We start from the raw sequence: 22,807 nt of genomic DNA, 5'->3' as shown, positions 1-22,807 counted from the left end.
CAGATGAGGTCTAAGAGAGCCAGAGGGAGGAAGATGGTGAGCTTGAGTCAGTGAAAAATGGCTGGAAAAAGGGAGATGGTTTGCTACAGAAGAATGGTAGAATATGTAAGCAGAGTGAGCTGAAGACAGGAGGAGAAATGGAAGTGAATGAGGGCGAAGGATCGGAGGTAGTAGGTGTGGTGAAGTTCTTGGTGCCCTTGAGGCCTGCACTGAGGGTGAGGATAAATATGAGTCTGACAGTAGGAGTGAACTTTTTGGAAAAAGTGGACACTTGCCTTTTGGCTGATCCATTTGTGGTTTCGGGGTGAGTGAAAACAGAATTGGGTACTGTGGAATCGGTGAGGGTAACCAGAAGTGGTCTTGTGATAATTGTTTGTGTTTCTGCTGGTCAGAGGGAGAAGGCACTCGGTGTTAAATGAATGGGGGCAAGAAATGTGAATTTTTTTGCTCTCAATTAAAGGGTGGTTACTGGGGTAGCTGTAAATGTGATAGTTGACCAATTAAAAGGGAAAGATTTCCCCCCTCATTTTTCCTAACCTAAAACTCAGTATCCTAACCTGCTGCATAAGTTCTATCCTGCTTAAGGTGACATTTATTAAAATAGGTTTGATTTTGTGGAAATCGCCCCACCCAACACACACAGACAATGAAAGCGCTTACCATATTCGAAACTGACAGAACACTAAGCCAATCACAGCGCAACTAAAGAAGATTGCCTACGCTCTGTATATTCCTCGCTGCCCCTCCACCACAGAAAGCACTGAGCTAGGCTGAAACACCTGCATTTTGGAGCTGCCTTACTCAAGAGGCAGAATGACGGGTCGCCACTGTTAATGCCCATGATTTTGGAATGAGATGTCATGCGAGCAGGTGTCTACATACTCATGTAGTGTATCTCTGGGTAAACTAGTGCGTCTAGCAATCTCGCATGTTCATTGGTTTAGCTACCAAATCTAGTCAGAATCTCATTGGACAATGGATTTCGCGGCATTTCTGTAGGGCGCATGCGTTCTATACTGTCAACTTTCCAGCGCGCGGAATTGTTCAGGAAGGGGAATAGTTGTGAATACTTTTTACACGTTTTATTGTCTTGCTACCTGTTTAAACATTATTTTATCATATAACGTAAGGTAACGGCACCATGTGGAACCAAGGTGAGTTGTCTTTGTAGCAGTGGTTTATATGGCTGTCAAGAATAGCTCAAAAGTTGCCTAGTTGTAAATAACGTTAGCTTGCTATTGTAGCCAGCTCTCTTGAGGTCTGTTTTGTTGTGCAAAGTTTGTGCGCTGACTTTGTGCAAAGATAGCTAGTAGCTGACTTGACCTTATTTCTTCTGTAAACTAAAAGGCACCGAGCTTTTTGTCGTACAGTAACAGGAAACAACATTAGCAAACGTTAGCTAGGTAACTCCTTAGTTACTGTAGTTAACTTGTTACTATAATGCTTTTGTCAGCTAACGTTAGCTATTTGGCTCACTAGTGTGTAGTCTCCAATCAGCTACCTAACGTTAGCTAGTAATGCAAGCTTGTTTCCATGGTTTTAGTCAGACAGTGAATTATTGCTGCAGTTGTCTCATTGACACAACCGTCGGTGATTGGCCTAGTTAAATATATATTTTTAAAGACTGTCATTTCATGTAGGTGGATCATACGGTGAATCAAACATGGGTGGTGGATACACTCAGTCCCCGGGAGGATTCGCATCACCTGCTGCCTCCCAGGGAGGAGAGAAGAAAGGGGTCTGTATTTGTCATTCACCAACTCCATATATTACAAAGTTAGAGAACAGCAAGTGGAAAAGGTCTGTCATCGTAATATTAGTAGCATAACGCACTATTGTGTCTGCCATTGTGTAATTTTTTTTGTAGGTTAAAGTTGGCTCTATGAATTACTCAGGCTTTCTGTGTATGTATGTTTACAGAGACAACGTGCCCAACATATTGTCCCCTGCACAGTGTCCCAGCTCATGTCTGCTGCCCAAGCAGAGGATGTCTTCAGAGTGGGAGAGGTAGAGGTTGCCCAGGTAACCCAAAATACATCTTAAATATGAGGATGGTGGCCATTTTGTTGGGGTCTGTGGTGTGTTGCGATACGGTGACTCAAAGACTGATTAGGATTTTAATCTTCCATGTACAAATGGAAATGTGAGGTGTGCCTTGGTATACTATGACAGTATTCTCTTTTTGTGTGCTAGGTTACCATTGTGGGCATCATCAGAACAACTGACAAATCCATGACCAACATCCAGTACAAAGTTGATGACATGACAGGGGCCCCTATGGACGTGAAGCAGTGGGTAGATACGGAGGTGAGTCTCATCAGGGCTGCTAAGTACTAGGATCAGGAAGGATATACACTACAGTCAACACTTGCGGTATAATTTCCAAATAATGTTCAATAAACATATATTTTGTGACATCAGGCTACACTCAAATGAGAGTTCAACTGCTAACTCAACTCACCTATGGTTCTGTCCTGCTCTCTCTCCTCACTCATAGGATCCCAGTGTGGACAGCACTGTCATCCCCCCAGGCACTTACGTCAAGGTCTCTGGCAATTTGCGCTCCTTCCAGGTGAGGTCATCATCCCCACACAACATACCTTTATCTGTAGGTCATATCACAGCCATGACCACATCATTCTACACGTTTATTTTTGTTGTTGTTTTCAAACAATGTGTAACCTGCAAATGTTTATTTTGCATTTGAAGTCGGAAGTGTACATACACTTAGGTTGGAGTCATTAACTTCTCTAGGGTAGTGGGCAGCATTTGGAATTTTGGATGAAGAGCATGCCCAAATTAAACTGCCTTCTGCTCAGGCCCAGAAGATAGGATATGCATATAATTGGTAGATTTGGATAGAAAACACTCAAGTTTCCAAAACTGTTAAAATGGTGTCTGTGAGTATAACTGAACTGATTTGGCAGGTGAAAACCTGAGAAAAATCCATTCAAAAATCATTTTTTTTGTTGTAGTTTTCTTTTCAATGCCATTACAGAATCCATTGACTTAGGACTCAAATTGCAGTTCCTATGCCTTCCACTAGATGTCAACAGTATTTAGAAATTGTTTCAGGCTTGTATTCTGAAAAATTAGGGAGTAAGCTCATTTCATGTGCACGACCGAAAGAGTGCCTTTCTTGTTTACCTTTTATATTGACGACGTTATTGTCCGGTTGAAATATTATCGATTATTTAGGCTAAAAACAACCTGAGGATTGATTATGAACATCGTTTGAAATGTTTCTACGAACTTTACGGATACTATTTGGATTTCTTTCTGCCTGTTGTGACTGCATTTGAGGATGTGGATTGATGAAGAAAACGCACAAACAAAGAGGTTTTTGGATATAGAGAGACTGTCGAACAAAAGGAACATTTATTAAATAAATGAATGTCTTCTGAGTGCAACCATATGAAGATCATCAAAGGTAAGTGATTCACTTTATCTCCATTTCTGACTTGTGTAACTCTTCTTCTTGGCTGGTTACTGTTTGTAATGATTTGTCTGCTGGGCTATGTTCTCAAATAACGTACGGTATGCTTTCGCCGTAAAGCATTTTTTAAATCTTACACAGTGGTTGGATTCACAAGAAGTTCATCTTTAAACCTATGTTAAATAGTTGTATATTTTCTGAATTATTGTGAGTATTTCTGTATTTGAATTTGGCGCTCTGCAATCTCACTGGAAGTTGGCCAGGTGGGACACTAGCGTCCCACATACCATAGAGGTTAAAACTATTTTTTTTAAACACTCCACAAATTTGTTGTTAAAAACCTCTTGAGCTTACTTGAGACGCAGACGTCCCACCTAGAGCTCTGGAAATGCACATGCGCTACGCTACACGCTAATAGTATTAGTTAAAACGCAAACGTTCATTAAAATACACATGCTTGGTATTGAAATAAAGCTACAGTCATTGTGAATCTAGCCACCGAGTCAGATTTTTAAAATGCTTTTCGGCGAAAGCATGAGAAGCTATTATCTGATAGCATGCAACACCCCAAAAGACCCGTAGGGGATGTAAACAAAAGAATTAGCATAGTCGGCGCTACACAAACCGCACAATAAAATATAAAACATTAATTACCTTTGACCATCTTCTTTCTTTGCACACCTTGATGTCCCATAATCAATACTGGGTCTTTTTTGGATTAAATCGGTCCATATATAGCCTAGATATCGATCTATGAAGACTGTGTGATAAACGGAAAAAAATAGCGTTTCATAACGTAACGTCATTTTTTAAAAGTTAAAAATTCGACGATAAACTTTCACAAAACACTTCGAAATACCTTTCTAATGCAACTTTAGGTATAACTACACGTTAATAAGCTATAAAAATCATCAGGAGGCGATGTAAATTCGATAGCCTGCCGTGTGGAAAAATGTCCGGAAAAAAAGAAAGACAATGCCTCGGGTTGGTGGTCGGAGAGAATCGGTTCCCTTTGGTCGGATCTACCAAGAATCAAATCAGAATCAAATGAGGAGACTCTATACATCCTGTGGAAGCTGTAGGTACTGCAAGCTTGGCCTCATTTAATACGGTTCACCTTCAACAATTCATGGGAGTGGCGCATGGATATTTTTTCCCATCTCCAGTGATCAGATTTTCCTGCGCTTTTCGATGAAACAGACGTTCTGTTATAGTCACAGCCGTGATTTAAACAGTTTTGGAAACGTCTGAGTGTTTTCTATCCACACATACTAATCATATGCATATACTATATTCCTGGCCTGAGTAGCAGGACGCCAAAATGTTGCGCGATTTTTAACAGAATTTCCGAAAAGTAGGGGGAAGCTTAACAGGTTAACAAACTATAGTTTTGGAATGTCGGTTAGGACATCTACTTTGTGCATGACACAAGTAATTTTTCCAACAACTGTTTAGATGGATTATTTCACTTATAATTCACTGTATCACAATTACAGTGGGTCAGAAGTTTACATACACTAAGTTGACTGTGCTTTAACCTCTAGCGATGAGCAATCCTGTATCCGGGAGCGTAATCATAGCCTCAAGCGCATTACCATAACGCAACGTTTCCTATTCATTAAAATCGCAAATGAAATAAATATATTCAAACACAAGCTTAGCCTTTTGTAAACAACACTGTCATCTCAGATTTTCAAAATATGCTTTTCAACCAAAGCTACACAAGCATTTGTGTAAGAGTATTGATAGCCTAGCATAGCATTAAGCCTAGCATTCAGCAGGCAACATTTTCACAAAAACAAGAAAAGCATTCAAATAAAATCATTTACCTTTGAAGAACTTCGGATGAATTCAATGACGGGAATCTCAGATAGCAAATGTTAATTTTTTCCAAAAAGATTATTTCTGTTGGCGAAATAGCTCCGTTTTGTTCATCACATTTGGCTAAGAAAAAGACCAGAAAATTCAGTCACTACAACGCCAAATTTTTTTCCAAATTAGCTCCATAATATCGACAGAAACATGGCAAACGTTGTTTAGAATCAATCCTCAAGGTGTTTTTCACACATCTATTCGATAATATCAGTCGTGGCAGTTGGTTTCTCATCAGAAGGAAACTGAAAAATACTGCAGCTGGAGATTACGCAATAATTGCAACGGAGGACACCAAGCGACCACCTGGTATATGTAGTCTCTTATGGTCAATCTTCTAATGATATGCCTACAAATACGTCACAATGCTGTCGACACCTTGGGGAAGCGACAGAAAGCCTAAGCTCATTCGTGGCCCATTCACAGCCATATAAGGAGTCATTGGCATGAGGCGGTTTCAAAAAATGCGGCACTTCCTGATTGGATTTTTATCTGGGTTTCAGTTCTGTGGCACTCACAGACAATATCTTTGCAGTTTTGGAAACGTCAGTGTTTTCTTTCCAAAGCTGTCAATTATATGCATAGTCGAGCATCTTTTTGTGACAAAATATCTTGTTTAAAATGGGAACATTTTTCATCCAAAAATTAAAATAGCGCCCCCTATATCCAAGAAGCTAAACAGCTTGGAAAATTCCAGAAAATTATGTCATGGCTTTAGGAGCTTCTGATAGGCTATTGACATCATTTGAGTCAATTAGAGGTCTACCTTGTGGATGTATTTCAAGGCTTACCTTCAAACTCAGTGCCTTTTTGCTTGGCATCATGGGAAAATCAAAAGAAATCAGCCAAGACCTCAGAAAACAAATTGTAGACCTCCAAGTTTGGTTTGTCCTTAGGAGCAATTTCCAAACGCCTGAAGGTACCACGTTCATCTGTACAAACAATAGTACGTGAGTATAAACACTATGGGACCTCGCAGCCGTCATACCGCTCAGGAAGGAGACGCGTTCTGTCTCCTAGAGATGAAAGTACTTTGGTGTGAAAAGTGCATATCAATCTCAGAACAACCGTGTGAAGATTCTGGAGGAAATGGGTACAAAAGTATCTATATCCACAGTAAAACAAGTCCTTTATCGACATAAACTGAAAGGCCGCTCAGCAAGGAGGAAGCCACTGCTCCAAAACCGGCATAAAAAAGACTACGGTTTGCAACTGCACATGGGGACAAAGATCGTACTTTTTGGAGAAATGTCCTTTGGTCTGATGAAATAATAATAATAATATAAATGTTTGGCCATAATGACCATTGTTATGTTTGGAAGAAAAGGGGGAGGCTTGCAAGCCGAAGAACACCATCCCAACCGTGAAGCAGGCGGGTGGCAGCATCATGTTGTGGGGGTGCTTTGCTGCAGGAGGGACTGGTGCACTTCACAAAATAGATGGCTTCATGAGGCAGGAAAATTATGTGGATATATTGAAGCAACATCTCAAGACATCAGTCAGGAGGTTTAAGCTTGGTCGCAAATGGGTTTTCCAAATGGACATTGACCCCAAGCATACTTCCAAAGATGTGGCAAAATGGCTTAAGGACAACAAAGTCAAGGTATTCGAGTGGCCATCACAAAGCCCTGACCTCAATCCTATAGAAAAATATGTGGGCAGAACTGAAAGCGTGTGCAAGCAAGGAGGCCTGCAAACCTGACTCAGTTACACCAGCTGTGTCAGGATGCCAAAATTCACCCAACTTCAGCTTGTGGAAGGCTAATTTTTACTAGGATTAAATGTCAGGAATTGTGAAAAACTGAGTTTAATTGTATTTGGCTAAGGTATATGTTTACTTCCGACTTCAACTGTATATGCGTCTAGGGCAGGGAGTTGCCGCTGGCATTTTGATTCACAAATTTAAACTTCACCATGCCAGTGGCGGTCGGTGCTGTTTAACATTAGGGAGGACAATTCATTTTTTTATGAGCATGGCCTTATTTCTATTACAGAATATTGTTAACATTAGGGAGGACAATTCATTTTTTTATGAGCATGGCCTTATTTCTATTACAGAATATTGGATGAATGTAATTTGTATTCTATTCACCCAGCTCAATGTATCATCGATAGGTTTAGGCTATTACATGATACGCAAATTTGCCATATACCTATCATGAGATAGCTACAACAGCCTACAATTGAATGTTTATAGCCTTGGTACACAGGTCGAGAGACAAATTGGAGAAATCAAGGTGAGACCTTGACACTTTAAATATTGCCTTGCACACTCTTGCCTGCATCTAGCTGATCTGGTGTGTAATCATTTGTCCAAACAGTTACAAAACGTTCTGTTTTGCAACTTAAACAAGAGTTTCTATTGGACAAATTTGGGTAGGTCCATTCCCGTTTTAGTTCCGTTTGCTTCCATTTAAGAAACGTTTTGCAACAGAATTGGTGAAGTGAATACACCGTTGATCACAAGCACACATGGTTCACTTTCATAGCAGCCACATACAGCATCATCACTTTGATGACCAGGTGCAAAAATCTCCCCAAACCAAAACTGCGACAATGCCTAGATTGTTGTCACCATATGAGCTAACGTCATAATCAACCAAGTAGAACTAGTAAACCCACAATCAATCCCTGTGTACAATCACGCAGTACAGCAGTCAGTTTAGCAGTTACTCCGGCGAGCCCCTGTGGCAATAAATTTATAAAACAGAAAGCTCCCCTTGACTTGGAAGAGTTGCAGTGTTGAATGGCCTTAGCCAACAAATCGCATTCCTCTCTGTCAGGTTCTTGTGTCGGTTAAATCGGCTACATTAGCTAAGTATGTGAAAGCTAAACCAATAATTAAAAAATACACTGAGTGTATAAAACATTATGAACACCTGCTCTTTCTACGACAGACTGACAAGCTATGATCCCATATTGATGTCACTTGTTAAATCCACTTCGATCAGTGTAGATTAAGGGTAGGCGACAGGTTAAATAAGTATTTTTGAGACAGTTGACATGGATTGTGTATGTGTGCCATTCAAAGGGTGAATGTGCAAGATAATATTTAAGTACCTTTGAACGGGGTATGGTAGTAGGTGCCAGGAGCACCGGTTTGTGTCAAGAACTGAATTGGGGCTGTTCTGAAGGCAGAAGTGGTGGTGCAACTCAATATTAGGAAGGTGTTCTTAATGTTTTGTACACTCATCGTATAGCTAGCTCTCTCTCTTCTGCTGCTTAATTTAAGAATTTAATTTGTGCAAACTGATCAACTATTTTCTTTCTCGATCTTTGAGTCAACTATTCACCACAATTTATGCACTGCAGTGCTATCTAGTTCAGTACTAGATTCATTCTCTGCTCCTTTGATTGGTTGGACAGCATGTCAGTTTGTTGATAGCGCTTATAGGTTGGAGGATGTCCTCCGGGAAGTCTTCATAATTATTTTGTTAGTCTATGGAAGGGTGTGAGAACCATGACCCTCCTAGGTTTTGTATTGAAGTCAATGTACCCAGAGGAGGAGGGAAAATACCTTACCTCTGGCTACACCATGGTGCTACCCTAGAGGGTGCTGTTGCGTCTACTATAGCCCCTCATTGCAAAAGTTTTTTTTTTTAATCAGTTATTTGTTGACATTAATATATTTAGTATAGTTTTATCTAAAATGTTTCACTTAATTTTTTTAATGCAATTCACTGAGTGGGATGGTTCTTCATTCTCTGAGGATCCTTCACTGACCTGTGCAAATGCATTCATGTTAACTGAAAGTGTGCGTTGCACATTCAGTCCTGTGTGTCTCTCTGTGTCTGATGCACTGACTGGGTGTTTGTGTCTAACTTCCTGTCTTCGATAGAACCACAGGTCCATCGTAGCATTCAGCGTCCGGCCCCTTGACGACATGAACGAGATCACCTCTCACATGCTGGAGGTGGTGCAGGCACACATGCTGCTCAGCAAACCACAGACGATTATGGTGAGAACTTCCTTCACACATGACAAAGAGCACCAGGGCCTAAAATTAACACCCACCTCCTGCGGGTAGATTTTGGCATTGGTGGGTAAGATGCCTTCTTCACCAGCCATGTTGGCGGGTGGTCAGGGCTTCACACTTCACTCACGTTTGTTAATAAGAAGTCAAGTATGATCATATTTATAGCAAAATAAATGCTGCAGTAGCTGTTTTCATAGTATTTCTGCCATTTTGTTTCATAGTTGGTAAATTAATTGCACAAAGTCAAAACTACGTATCCTATAGCCTATCCCACCTCGAGCTGCCACACTGCCTGTCTAGGGGCTGTGCGTCCATGAAGAGCTGAGTGAAAGATTATTTTTTAGAAGAGCTGTGCACAGGCATAATGTTGGTCTAATTTACTTGACTCTGAAGTCTACTGATACTTTGTCCTTGTGTTTCTTGGCAATTTACATTTTGTTCGCAATCTAGGTATTTTTTTCTATATTTGAGTTTCAACTGCTAGGGAAGAGAAGACAATGCAGTTATTAGTCAGACTCTGAATCTCAGACACATGACTCTTGAGTAGTGTTACCACGGTAACCTCCTGCCCTTAACGGGGCATGTGAACATCTGATTATTTTCATTAACACTGGTCACAAAAATGGATATGAAATTAAACAATATACCACATTACTTCTTACTAGTAATACATTATTGTTTTAGAAACATTACAAAGCATGCTCATCTGTTTTTGTTTTGTTGATATAATTTTAGGGGTGAAGAAATATTTTGACTGGTAAAAAATGTAGTGGCTGGTAGATTTTTAAATCTACCTGACTGACACAGTGGCTGGTGGACCAAAAAGTAAATTTTAGGCCCTGAAGAGCACCAATATGCCAGATTTTTATTTATTTTTTACTTTCCCACCTGTAAAACAGTAGTCACAGAGCCGACGAGTTGGCCTTGGCCCATCTGCCACGTATTTAAATGGAGATAAATGAATCATTAAACTTAGCTTTGAATAAGGCCATTCAACCTCAGTAATGCCACAATCAGCTGCTTGTGCTTTTTATGAATAAAGTTTTGTTTTGATTCTCTTCCTGCTTGGCACCACTCACACACAGTTCTGGTTACCTTTTTAGATGGGCGGAGGAGGGGGAATGAACACTAGCATGGTGCCCTTGTCGCAGCCGGGAATGGGTGGCAACATGGGAGGTGGATACTCGGGTGCCAACGACATGTCTGCTAACGGCCTGAGCCCAAGCCAGAACCAGGTGAGTCTGCAATGGACTAAAGAAAATGGCTAGGCACATTAAACAGTTGGTAGAATAAACAATAGGTAGCCTAAACGCACCGACCATACCAATTGGAAAGTAAACCCGCACCTGTTACCAGGTGAAAGGAGAAAAAAGTGTACTTTATTTTAAAAATCTAGCACATTGGTCTAATGATTACAAAATGAATTGGGCCTCATCAGTTTTTATTAAAAATGCCTCACCATACTGCCATCTATAGGACTGGCATAACAATTGGGAAGTTTTCAAGAGTTGTTCTACATGTGATTGGCACAATATTCTATATGAATGGTTTTTGTTATGCTCTTGTCCTCTCATAAGGTGCTGAGCTTGATAAGGAGCTGTCCAGACGCGCAGGGTATCAGCACACAGGACTTGAAGCAGAGACTCAGCGGCATGAGCTTGGCTGTCATCAAGTAAGACATTCCCTTCCCTCCATCCTCAAATCAGTTTCTGAAGTTATTGATATGCTTGAATGTGTCCTGTTGGACCACAACAGTGGTCGTGTTCTGCAGGGCACAACTTTGGCTGGCTTTCAGATAAAAATATTTTATAGAAAAAAACATGTATTTCTGGGATGTAGAATAAGTCATATTGGCTTTATTCATTGTATTTCTATCTGCAACGTTCAACATTTGCCTACAGAACGTGGCCCAGTGCACTCTCATGTGCAAGGCACAAGAGTAGACTGCATAATTAAGCATGCTGCATTGGCACCTATCTTACTGTCCTTTGTCTAATCATAGGCATGCAGTGGAGTTCCTCAGCAACGAAGGACACATCTTCTCCACCATCGACGAGGATCACTTCAAGTCTACAGACAATGACGACTAAAGCATCTCTCCATTCCCTGTTAGCACCAAGAACATGATCATAGTCTTGGGTCCATTCTCAACACACTGTGCGCTATGAGCGGACGATTGTATTTAAGAATAACACCCAAAGTCCTCTTAGAATTTTAAGATCTCAACACTGAAAATAGAACCTGGAAGCATGGAAGCATGATTCATACTGAGGGTTTCTGAGGGTTTCTGCGAAATTAGGCCTTGGTTTGACTGACATGGTGGCCAGTGTTCACATATCCTGTTTCAACTTCCGTTAATGATATTACAGTAAGAGTGGGCGCATCATAGGCCAATGGTTTTTCTCACAATGAATGCAATCTGTGACTACCAGTTCCTCAATCATTGGTCTTGATAGTTGTTTAAAAATAGTGAACAGAATGCAAAACTTTGCCATTCAGATTCTTATGTCTCCATGTTTTGTTTTTGTCTCTAGTAAACATATATTTTCAGAAAAATGTGTAATTTGTTCTCAATATATTACTATTTTATATAGTCAATTGGAAAGTATCTCTTACAATGTAACCTTAGAATGCAGAAGTATAATATCATGCAGTATCGATACCCAAAGCAGTGATGCATATGCACCAGTAAAGCTTTGTGTTGCGCAAGAAGATCCCCACTGTTATCACTCCGGCTTTCTTATATTTACCTCCACTCTTAACAGTAAGGTCACTGACGCTGCCAGAATAGCATCATTGAGTTTTAAAATAAGGGGACATTTTAAGTTACAAAATACATGGCTAAATTATTAAATGTAACAACCATAAACACCAATAGGCTTTTATTATAAGCATTTGGGATAATCGGTTGGCAAGTGTGTCTTGTGACTGTAGCAATGTAGAAAATGAAAACCAAGAAACAAAATATGGGTACAATAAGACATGTATCCTGTTTTGCACAGTCCCATCTCAAATTATTCACGGTTACAGTGGCTGGCTATCAGTGCGTAGTTCTGACATTGTTTTGCACCCTATAGTCTAGTCTATTTTATGCAATGAGACTTTAGCCTTTTAATAGTTATTCCTCTGGCTGGTTCAGTAAAATAAAAAATTGTCCTGTGCTCTTCTCAAGTTGTCGTCCACTTGCTCATAATCATGGTCACTGTCCACATCTGCTTGAACTTCATATTTCGCCGCTGCTGAAAGACAAGTTAATTTTAGGCTTACCGAACAATTGAGGTTTTGTGTGAAGTGGTCACCCAGTGCAAAAACATTTACCTAACAGAGAACTACAGATAACAGTAAAATGTTGTATAAAAATATGCACCAAATTCAGAAACGATGAATGGGGTAATTTTTGCTGTTGACTTTTACTTCCCTGATGAAATAGCTCAAGTCATTTCCAATGTAAGACATACTGTACCTTTATTGTTGGGCTTGTGACTTATAGACTTGATGTAAGTGTTTGGCCGAGCCTTGCCTGACTTGACATCGGCCATAGGTTTTCTTGGATTCAGCGGAGGGGCATCATCCTTGAAATCCTTCACAACAGGAAAATGAAACTACCGTTATTCTAGGAAGTGTACATACTATGTTGAAAAAACAGGAACCACATATTTGCATGGTGCGAGGAGTCTGCATCAGCAAACATTTTCACATAACTGATGAGACTACTGTAACAAACACATGGGTGTTATGTGTGAATGTTCTAATATTTTTTCTTTAACTAGGCAAGTCAGTTAACAAATTCTTATTTACAATGACGGCCTGCCAAAAGGCAAAGGCCTCTTGCGGGGATGGGGGCCTGGGATTAAATCAAATATAAATATAGGACAAAACACACATCACAAGAGAGACTACATAAAGAGAAACCTAAGACAACATAGCAAGGCAGCAACACATAACACAGCATGGTAGCAACATAACATGGTATAAACATTATTGTGCAGAGTCAACAGCAACAAAGTGAAGAAGGTAGAGACAACAAAACATCACACAAAGCAGACACAACTATCAGTAAAAGTGCATGATTGAGTCTTTGAATGAAGAGATTCCAGTCGCAAGCTGCAGCGAACTGAAAAGAGGAGCGACCCAGGAATGTGTGTGATTTTGGGACCTTTAACAGAATGTGACTGGCAGAACTGGTGTTGTGTCTGGAGGATGAGGACTGCAGTAGATATCTCAGATAGGGGGGAGTAAGGCCTAAGAAGGTTTTATAAATAAGCATCAACCAGTGGGTCTTGCGACGGCTATACAGAGATGACCAGTTTACAGAGGGGTATAGAGTGCAGTGATGTGTCCTATAAGGAGCATTGGTGGAAAATCTGATGGCTGAATGGTAAAGAACATCTAGCCACTCGAGTGCACCCTTAACTGCCGATCAATAAATGATGTTTCCGTAATCTAGCATGGGTAGGATGGTCATCTGAATCAGGGTTTGTTTGGCAGCTGGGGTGAAAGAGGAGCGATTACGATAGAGGAAACTAAGTCAAGATTTAACTTTAGCCTGCAGCTTTGATATGTGCTGAGAGAAGGACAGTGCACCATCTAGCCATACTCCCAAGTACTTGTATGAGGTGGCTACCTCAAGCTCTAAACCCTCAGTGGTAGTAATCACACCTGTGGGGAGAGGGACATTCTTCTTAACAAACCACATGACCTTTGTTTTGGAGGTGTTCAGAACAAGGTTAAGGGTAAAGAAAGCTTGTTGGATAATAAGAAAGCTTTGTTGTAGAGCATTTAACACAAAATCCGGGGAGGGGCCAGCTGAGTATAAGACTATCATTTGCATATAAATGGATGAGAGAACTTCCTACTGCCTGAGCTATGTTGTTGATGTAAATTGAGAAGAGTGTGGGGCCTAGAATTGAGCCTTGGGGTACTCCCTTGGTGACAGGCAGTGGCTGAGACAGCATATTGTCTGACTTTATACACTGCGCTCTTTGAGAGAAGTAGTTAGCAAACCAGGCCAAAGACCCCTCAGAGACACCAATACTCCTTAGCCGGCCCACAAGAATGGAATGGTCTACCGTAATACAATACATTGATTGAGCAACCCAAGACCCTATTATATGAGACAGCATTTTAGTCCTAGTCAAATCAAGTCACAATTTATTCAAATTATTAAAAGTGTATTTCACAATATCTCAAAATCCTTTACAGAGAACATTTTTAAGTTAAAATAGAGAAACATCAGACATAGAAACAGTACAGTGCCACATTTTTGTTTGACAATTTCACAGCTAAGACAAGGGATGTGGGGCTGCAAGGCAGAGTACAAGGGCAATACATGGGATGCAAGACAATAGGCAGGACATGTAGGACAGTAAACAAGTCCAGCAAGACAGGAGCGACAACAGGAGATGAGCAGTGCTATATCCTGCCTAGAAAGTACATGAGGTCTGAAAGGAAGAGCTTACCGGAGGCAGAGGAGCAGGGGGCCTTTGAATCTTTTTGCTATCAAGACTTAGATCACTCAACAGGGTAAGGGTGCCGCTTTTGGGTGGAAGACAGGGGGCATCTGGGTGTGAGGGTGAAGGGGTTGCCTTGGAAGACTTTGAGCCTGACAATGGCTTTGAGCCTGACAATGGCTTTGAGCCTGACAATGGTTTTGAGCCTGACGGTGGATTTGATCTTGATGATGGCTTCGGCTTTGGTGGACGTGGTGGTGGGGGCTCATCTGATGCGGTGAGCTTTCGAAATTCGTAATAGAATGAGTCTGTCACCTCTGTAACTGTCTCCAGGTGATATTCTTGGGTCAAAGGCAAGGGGTCATTAGTAAAAGACAAAGACATGTTAAGCCAGTCTGTGGGTATCTCAAAGCACCTCTCTGGCTTTCCTGGAAGGCTGGCCTGGACCATGGGCTGTATAGTAGCCTCCTGCAGCCTCAGGGATGAGAACCCCACCAGAGGATCTTTCTCCAGCTCTGCGTCACCGCTCACCACCTTAACGTCCAGTGGCAGAGCAAAGGCCTTGCACAAGTCCTTCAGGCTGTACTTCTTATTGTCTGTGAGCTTCTCCACAAAGTGGCTCTGCATGTACAGGGGCAAATGGACCACCTCACTCTCCTCCTTCTCCTCTTCATCCTCCTCCTCGTCATCGTCCACTTCTTGGAGACGTCTACATACAAGGACCTCCACGGTCTGGTTATTATTCTCCTCCTGGCTGGTTCCTCCTCCGGGCAGCTTCACCTTCTCGCAGCGCAGCACCTCCAGCTGCTCGCCCACACTGAGTGCCAGAAGCCCCTCCTCCTCCATCTCCTCACTGTGCCGCGTCACCCTGACTGTGAGAAACGGCGCTTGGGTCGAGGCGGCGTACAGCTCGTACACCGACTCGAACTCCCGCGGCCTCCGTCGCAGCCGTCCCCCGTAGCTCTGCGACATTAGGAAGTACTGGCGGGCCTTGCGCCCCTTGAGACCCGAAGCCAGAACCATGGCTGAGGAACCACGCTTGTGAAGGACTAGAGGATGGCCCTTGTGTAGCTCAGCCAGCCAGGTACAACGGAACAGTGGCTGGCCCTCATGGTGCTCCAGTATTTCAGCCATTGTGGGGAAGGCCTCATCTGGCTGTGCAAAGACCTCGAGCAGAGTGAGCGGGGTCACAAATGTCAAGTCTTGGGATTCCATCGTCACGTCGACCACATCCACCTCCAGGCTGGAGGGGAACTTGACTATGTTCTTCCTCACTGTGAGAAAATTGGAGAAATTATGTTGAAAGGGTGAAGACCCATACAGTAAAGTACTAAACTTGATGTTGAGCAGAATTTTTTTTAAACTAAGCTGTATGTTCAAATTGCACAATCTTGTAGTGTAATGATTTGTGAAAAAGAAATGCAGGCTACAGTTTGCCAATAGCTTTGATGATGTGCTCCTCAGGCAACACTTCTCTCAGTTCTAGATTCTAACATGATATCTCAATGTTTTTTCATTGGCTAAGGAAGTATGCCGTTGGTTGACTCAGAACCAGGTTCTACTCACAGTGCATGATGGCCTGGACCTGGTATATGGGGCTGAAGACTAGCGATGCCCCGTGCTTGGTCTTCTTGCTGAAGCAAAAGTGCCGGCTGCAGAGGTGGGGCGAGGACATGATCTCCTGGAGGGTGTAGGTCTGGTCACTCTCACACTCATAGAACTCCCCACGGCAGGAGAAGGGGATTAGCACGTCAGCCGAAGCCCCCTGCTGGCCTCTGAGTTGACAGCGGACGCAGCTCTCCTCATCCCCGTCCTGCTGCTCGATGTGTAGCATGGTCACGGCCATCCCAGTGCCGAGGGTGAAATTCTGTAAGGTCAGCTCACATCGGCTGGTGAAGGTGAAGGGAAAGCAGGTGTCCAGGCCTACAGGCCTCAGACTCACCATCTCCTCCACTGTGCTGTATGGCATCTTCTCTGGAACCAGCTTGAACAGATCTGAGCGGGAGAGTCCACAATGAGGCCATTAATAACACAGCATTGATCAAGTGATTTTATTCAAATTAATTAAACATATTACCATGGTTAATAAAGAATAAGGGGGGCTCACATACATAGAATTACTAGAACTGCCATTCTTGGTCAAGTCAATCATCTGTGCTAGGTGGACCGGAGGCATTTCTTTTATTCTTTCTAGGCCTGGCTAAGCGCATTTGTTGAAAACCGTAAGCCTCACCTGCATGGTTGATGGGCAGCTCAAACTTATCATTGTTGCTGGTGTCCTCACAGCTGACAGACAGGAGCTCGATGTCGATGACCTTCACCAGGTCCCCCGTGGACAGGCACACCTCGCTTCCCGACAGCTCATAAACAGAGCCTATAAAGCATCACCACACCACAATTTCAGCTCTGATGACAGTGCAATATTTGCAGCAACATGCACATACTGTACTGGGTTGATTTTTTAAATGTTTTTATCGCAGTTTTTTACTCAATAATACTCTACCGTTACAAAGCATGCCTGAACTGATGGAAATAGATATACAGTACACAGTACTAACTTATCTGTTCCAGGAACATCACTCATGAGGCTTTGCTACTTTCATTTTCCCTCCATTTCCTTATTTGGAATTAAATAGTTTTTTCTTGTGGGTTGCAGGTCATTTATTTGATACATTGTCTCAATATCAACCTGGTTGTAGGTTGTCTACTGACTGACCACCCATCCATATAACCAAGCATATTATTATCTATAAACCTTTAAACATGTGATATTACATATAGTTCTCTACGTATTTATTTAGAAAGTGAAGCAAAAACATTTAATTTCGCTCTATACTCCAGCATTTTGGATTTGAGATCAAATGTTTCATGAGGCGACAGTACAGAATGTCACCTATTATTTGAGGGTATATATACACATCTGTTTACTGTTTCACTATTTAGAAATGAAAGCACTTTATATATCTTCTCCCATTTGAAGGTGTCATCCGTATTTGGACAAATTCACTTATGTGAGTATTAAAGTAGTCAAAAATGTGTATTTTGCTCCTATATTCCTAGCATGCAATGACTACATCAAGCTTGTGACTCTACAAACTTGTTGGATGCATTTACGTTTGTTTTGGTTGTGTTTCAGATTATGTTGTGCCCAATTAGAAATCAAATCCAAGTTTAAATTGCTCCCTACAGTTTTGCAGATGTTATTGCAGTGTCACGGATTCCCCCGGTACTGCTGCTCATTCAGTTCACCAGCTCCGTCTCATTGAACTGGATCATTACCACCAACCCCGGACTGTCTTGTCTCATTATGCACACCTGCTTCCCATTCCCTCTGATTAGTATGTGTATATGTGCCCTGTTCCTCATTGTCCTTGTTGATTATTGTTCCATGTCCGTTGGTCTTGTGAGTACATGTGCGCCGTTGTCTCGGCTTGCGCGTTACGGTGCATTTGTTAATACCGGTCTCGTCCCGTGTATTTGTATTACGGGTCTCGTCCAGTGTATTTATTAGAGGTTTACACCTCGCTCTTTGTGTATAGCCCTGTGTTGTGTGTGTTTGTTTTGGGCTTCGTCCGCGTCATGTTCATGAGGTACCCATTTTTGTGTAGAGAAAAAAAAAACTATTTCGGATTCCTGCGCCTGTCTCCTATCATTGTACAACGTGCCATTATGTTTCTAGCTCCAACAGTGCAGCAATATCTAGCAATACAATGACAATACGCACAATACCCAAAAGTCTTAATTCGTTTTTTTAAAAATACGTCAGAGTCCGGAATAGAAATATGTGAATGGGGGGATATAGACAGTATGGATATGAATAGAAAAGGTGTGAATGGAGGGATATAGACAGTATGGATATGAATAGAAAAGGTGTGACTGGTAAATAATGTATTGTCACTTTTTGTAATTAAGAACGTTTCTGAACACGTCTACATTCATGTGGATGCCAACATGATTACGGATAATCGTGAATGAGTGAGAAAGTTAGCGGCACAAAGATCATACGCTCAAGACATGGGTATCCTAACTGGTCTTGCCATACTGGGAGACTTCAATAGATGGGCTTACCCAAGTTGTGCAGGATAATATGATTAGATTTGTAGAGTGAATTTCATTTACAGATGTAAATCACAAAGTTCTTTACATTGAGAGCAACCATTAAAATAAAGCAGGCAACAAGGACAAAACCACAGAACTCAAACTAACGTATATGACCAAGACACCAACCAGACAGATCATATTTAGCGAAAGACCGTTTGAAGAAGTGATTCTTGAGCTCCGACTTAAAGGCAGTTGTGGTCTGGGGCATGCAGAGGTGGGGGCTTGTTCCAGAGCTGGGGGACAACAGAATGCTTAGTCAGCCATTGTTTTTGAGCGTGTCTTTGGGACTGCAATAATTCTTTGATCATTTGATCAACTGACTTGCCTAGTTAAATTAAGGTTAGATTTAAAATAATACAAAAATGTTTTGACCATGAAGAATGTTTCAGGCTGAGGAGTTCACTGAGGTATTGGGGACCAGAGGCATTGAAGGTACCAGAGGTGATGCAATACTGGACCTAAGCATTAGACATGAACCAGCTTGACTATAAACCATCCATCCTACCAGCCATTGGCCTCAGTGATCATCAGGCAGTCCTATGGTCTTGAAAAGCCCAACAAACCAGAAGTGAGAGCATCGCCCTATCCGACAATCTAACCTGGACAGTTTTGGAAAGTGGATCACAAACCACTCCTGGCAAGAAGTATACAATGCCCCTGATGCTACATCCAAGACTGCTGCCTTCTATAACATGGACTGCTGTGTGTAATGACCACTTCCTTGTCCAAACTGTGAAAATGCACCCTACTGACAGACCCTGGATGACAGCAGATGAGACTGGTAGGAGGAGGTATAGGAGGATAGGCTCAATGTAAAGGCTGAAACAGAATATATGGAGTCAAACACATATGGAAACCTTAGTCAAACACGTATAGAAACCATGTTTGACTCCGTTACGTTTATTCCAAACCATTACAATGAGCCCGTCCTCCTATAGCTCCTCCCACCAGCCTCATCTGGCTGAAATCAAGGCCCCTCTGAAAATGTATATTCCTGCCCATGATCAAAACAACAAAGTAGGAATAACAAATGAAACTAACAACTGGTTCTCTCAGGTCAGCCAATCACTAACTTCCCTGGACACAACAGCCATCCCAGCCTTCTTACGTTCCCTGCAGCCTCTCCCTGAAATCCAACCCTGGGAGGTGTATGGCAAGCTGCGTGTGATCAAAAACAACAAAGCCCCTGGCCCCTACGGTGTGCCACAGCAGATCCTATGAGAATTTGCCTGCGAGTTGAGTCAACTCATCATTTCAGTGAGGTGAATTCCCTTCCCAGTGGAAAGAAGCCACAGTTGTGCTCATCCCTAAGACCCCCCCCGACAACCAACCAGCTATGGCCTATATCCCTGACACCACAACTATCAAACAATTCCTGTGAGCTTCACTGCCAGCTGGATGTAGGAAGACCTAAAACCCAACATAGACCCCAGACAGTTTGGAAGCAGACCCGAAAGATCATCGACTTACGCTCTCGTTAGCCTTTTGGACTATACAAACAGTCATACATCCCATCCACCATAACCACCCTCATCACCACTTCTCCAAGGCCTTTGACAAAATCAGCTACACCATCGCCATTGAACGCCTGATCCAACTGGATGTCAGACCTGCCCTCACAGCATGGCTCTGCAGTTTTGTGACCAGATGTAAAACAACACTCAGACTGGCAGGAGCTGAAGGGAGGTGAGGCTCAAAGAACTCCTCTGGGTCCTCTCATCTCATGCAGTCATTGACGGTGCAGCCCGGGATGTTGACAGTAGGTGGAAGTACATTGATGATTTCAGTCTGGCCCACACAAGCACAATGGGACAAATCTGCACACCACAGCAGGCCCTTGACAGGTTAAAGAAGGATTTTTAAGCCTTGAGACAATTGAGACATGGATTGTGTATGTGTGCCATTCAGAGGTTGAATGGGCAAGACAAAATATTTAAATGCCTTTAAACGGGGTATGGTAGTAGGTGCCAGGCACACTGGTTTGTGTCAAGAACTGCAATGCTGCTGGGTTTTTCACGCTCAACAGTTTCCCATGTGTATCAAGAATGGTCTGAGGACAGACGCTACGCGCTTCAACACTGGGCGGTCCCGTTCTGTGAGCATGTATGGCCTTCCACTTCGCAGCTGAGGCAAAGTTGCTCCTACACGTTTCCACTTCACAATGGCAGCACTTACAGTTGACCGGGGAAGCTCTAGCAGAGCAGAAATTTGAGGAACTGACTTGTTAGAAAGGTGCCATCCTATGATGGTGCCACATTGAATGTCACGGAGCTCTTCAGTAAGGCCATTCTACTGCCAATGTTTGTCTATGGCGATTACATGGCTGTGTGCTCAATTTTATACACCTGAAAGCAACGGTGTGGTTGAAATAGCCGAATCCACTAATTTGAAGGTAACTAATTTGAAGATATAGTGTATCTTGCATTTTTTGCCATTGGATCAACTGGTTGTTAAAACAACTAAATTGAGAATATTTCATTATGTTGTATTTTGGTGATTAAACCAATATTTTCAGTCAACTTATATTTTAGATTAATGGTTGTGTGGTGAAAGATGTTTCCAAACTAAATGAATGCACAATGAAAGGTTTTGAATGTAAGACTGACTGTGTTAGAACTGTTAACACTTCTAAGAGTTTTGAAAATTCACCACAAAATACACCACATTTCCCAAGAGGAAAATAGCAAAACAAAGCGATTGAAAATAACTGTTAAACTCAATGTTTTATTTTAGCAAAGTTGGAAGATAACATTTTGGCCTACAATGGCCTTCTTACAAACATTATCTTTTAACTTAAATAAACATTGCATTTTTAATGGTTAGCTTTTCCTATCTAAGATTATCACATTTTTTGGTTGCACCTCAACAAGCGCTCTCCACTTCTTTTCACATCAGTCTAGACGTATGTCAGGCTTGGATTCACAATACCAAAAGGTGTTTCCACATGTACATGAACAACGAAGGCATTTACTGCAATGTAGATGAGAACCAATGGCCAAATGCTCAAGACAGGCTTGATGCAAATTAGTGCCTGCTAAACGTTATTTTTCTTTCATTCATTTAACTGATTTAATTTTAATAGAGTACACCTATGTGGTAATGATATCTGAACAATACATTTACTTTTTGCGCCAATGATTATTACTGTAAAATATGTCTTAAATTATCAACCTTTGATCACGCATGGTATAGAAATGATGAAAATAATGAAACCGGCGAGTCTCCATAATCATGGTAGCATCCGCATGAATATAGAAGTGTTCAGAAACGTATGGTACTCTTATTTACAATAAAAGTGACTCCAAAATGACACAAATGAGTTACCATTAATTTCTATTGGGCGCAATATAATCTGAAACACAACCAAAGCAAACTGCAAATGCATCCAACAAGTTTGTAGAGTCATGGGTGCTAGGACTATGTGACCGAACACTACACTTTGACTACTTTAATACACGTATAATTACATTTGTCCAAATAGATGACACCTTCAAATGTGGGGACTAGATTCTGTCATTTCTAAACTGCCACTGACTGTTAATCAGTAAGTTCTACTCTGCCTCTGTCTCATTTCTGGCTATGTAAAAACTGGTTTGCCCACACATGGAGTTTATGAAAGAAAGTATGAAAATGTCTTACCTTGAAAGTATACCCCAGAGCAAACCTGCAGAATCCGTGGCAGACATGTTTTATCCAAGGATGCAATTAATTCTTGCAGGGACATAACTGTTTCAGTGCCTGCCATCACTGCAGTGCTGCCTCGATGTTGTGCTGTCAAGGCTCAACTGTGGTTCCAAGAGAGGTGCCACTGATCTAACAATCAAAAGCAACAATTGTATGAGGAAGTAGGCAACCAGATATTTTCAAGTAAAGTTAACCCCTACCCAGTGACACTAGCTTGTGTTGCCAATAAAGATATGTGAACTGGACTTTTACTTATTTATTGTTTGCTTATTTTATGCAGCAATTCAA

At 41.8% G+C, this 22,807-nt stretch overlaps 2 protein-coding genes across 3 annotated transcripts; one reads left to right on the top strand and one right to left on the bottom strand.

Moving 5' to 3' along the window:
• Positions 1-989: 989 nt before the first annotated feature.
• Positions 990-12,451, top strand: LOC112223102 (replication protein A 32 kDa subunit). The gene is made up of 9 exons (XM_024386063.2): positions 990-1,154; positions 1,641-1,738; positions 1,921-2,022; positions 2,194-2,307; positions 2,498-2,572; positions 9,147-9,266; positions 10,388-10,519; positions 10,862-10,956; positions 11,287-12,451. The coding sequence occupies exons 1-9, from the start codon at positions 1,142-1,144 to the stop codon at positions 11,372-11,374; spliced, it is 837 nt and encodes a 278-aa protein (XP_024241831.1). The 5' UTR covers positions 990-1,141; the 3' UTR covers positions 11,375-12,451.
• Positions 12,152-22,641, bottom strand: LOC112223101 (protein THEMIS2). 2 transcript variants are annotated; one of them, XM_024386061.1, is made up of 6 exons: positions 22,475-22,641; positions 16,968-17,108; positions 16,301-16,729; positions 14,744-16,008; positions 12,748-12,865; positions 12,152-12,523 (listed from the first exon to the last, which is right to left on the bottom strand). In XM_024386061.1, the coding sequence occupies exons 1-6, from the start codon at positions 22,578-22,580 to the stop codon at positions 12,420-12,422; spliced, it is 2,163 nt and encodes a 720-aa protein (XP_024241829.1). In that variant the 5' UTR covers positions 22,581-22,641; the 3' UTR covers positions 12,152-12,419. The 2 variants fall into 2 exon arrangements, with proteins under 2 accessions (XP_024241829.1, XP_024241830.1); XM_024386062.1 differs by having other exon boundaries at positions 12,152-12,520.
• Positions 22,642-22,807: the final 166 nt, after the last annotated feature.

Source organism: Oncorhynchus tshawytscha, linkage group LG23, assembly GCF_018296145.1.
Source record: "Oncorhynchus tshawytscha isolate Ot180627B linkage group LG23, Otsh_v2.0, whole genome shotgun sequence".
Taxonomy (NCBI): domain Eukaryota; kingdom Metazoa; phylum Chordata; class Actinopteri; order Salmoniformes; family Salmonidae; genus Oncorhynchus; species Oncorhynchus tshawytscha.
Note: the sequence above shows the minus strand (reverse complement) of the source record. Positions and strands in the feature narration are given on the sequence as shown.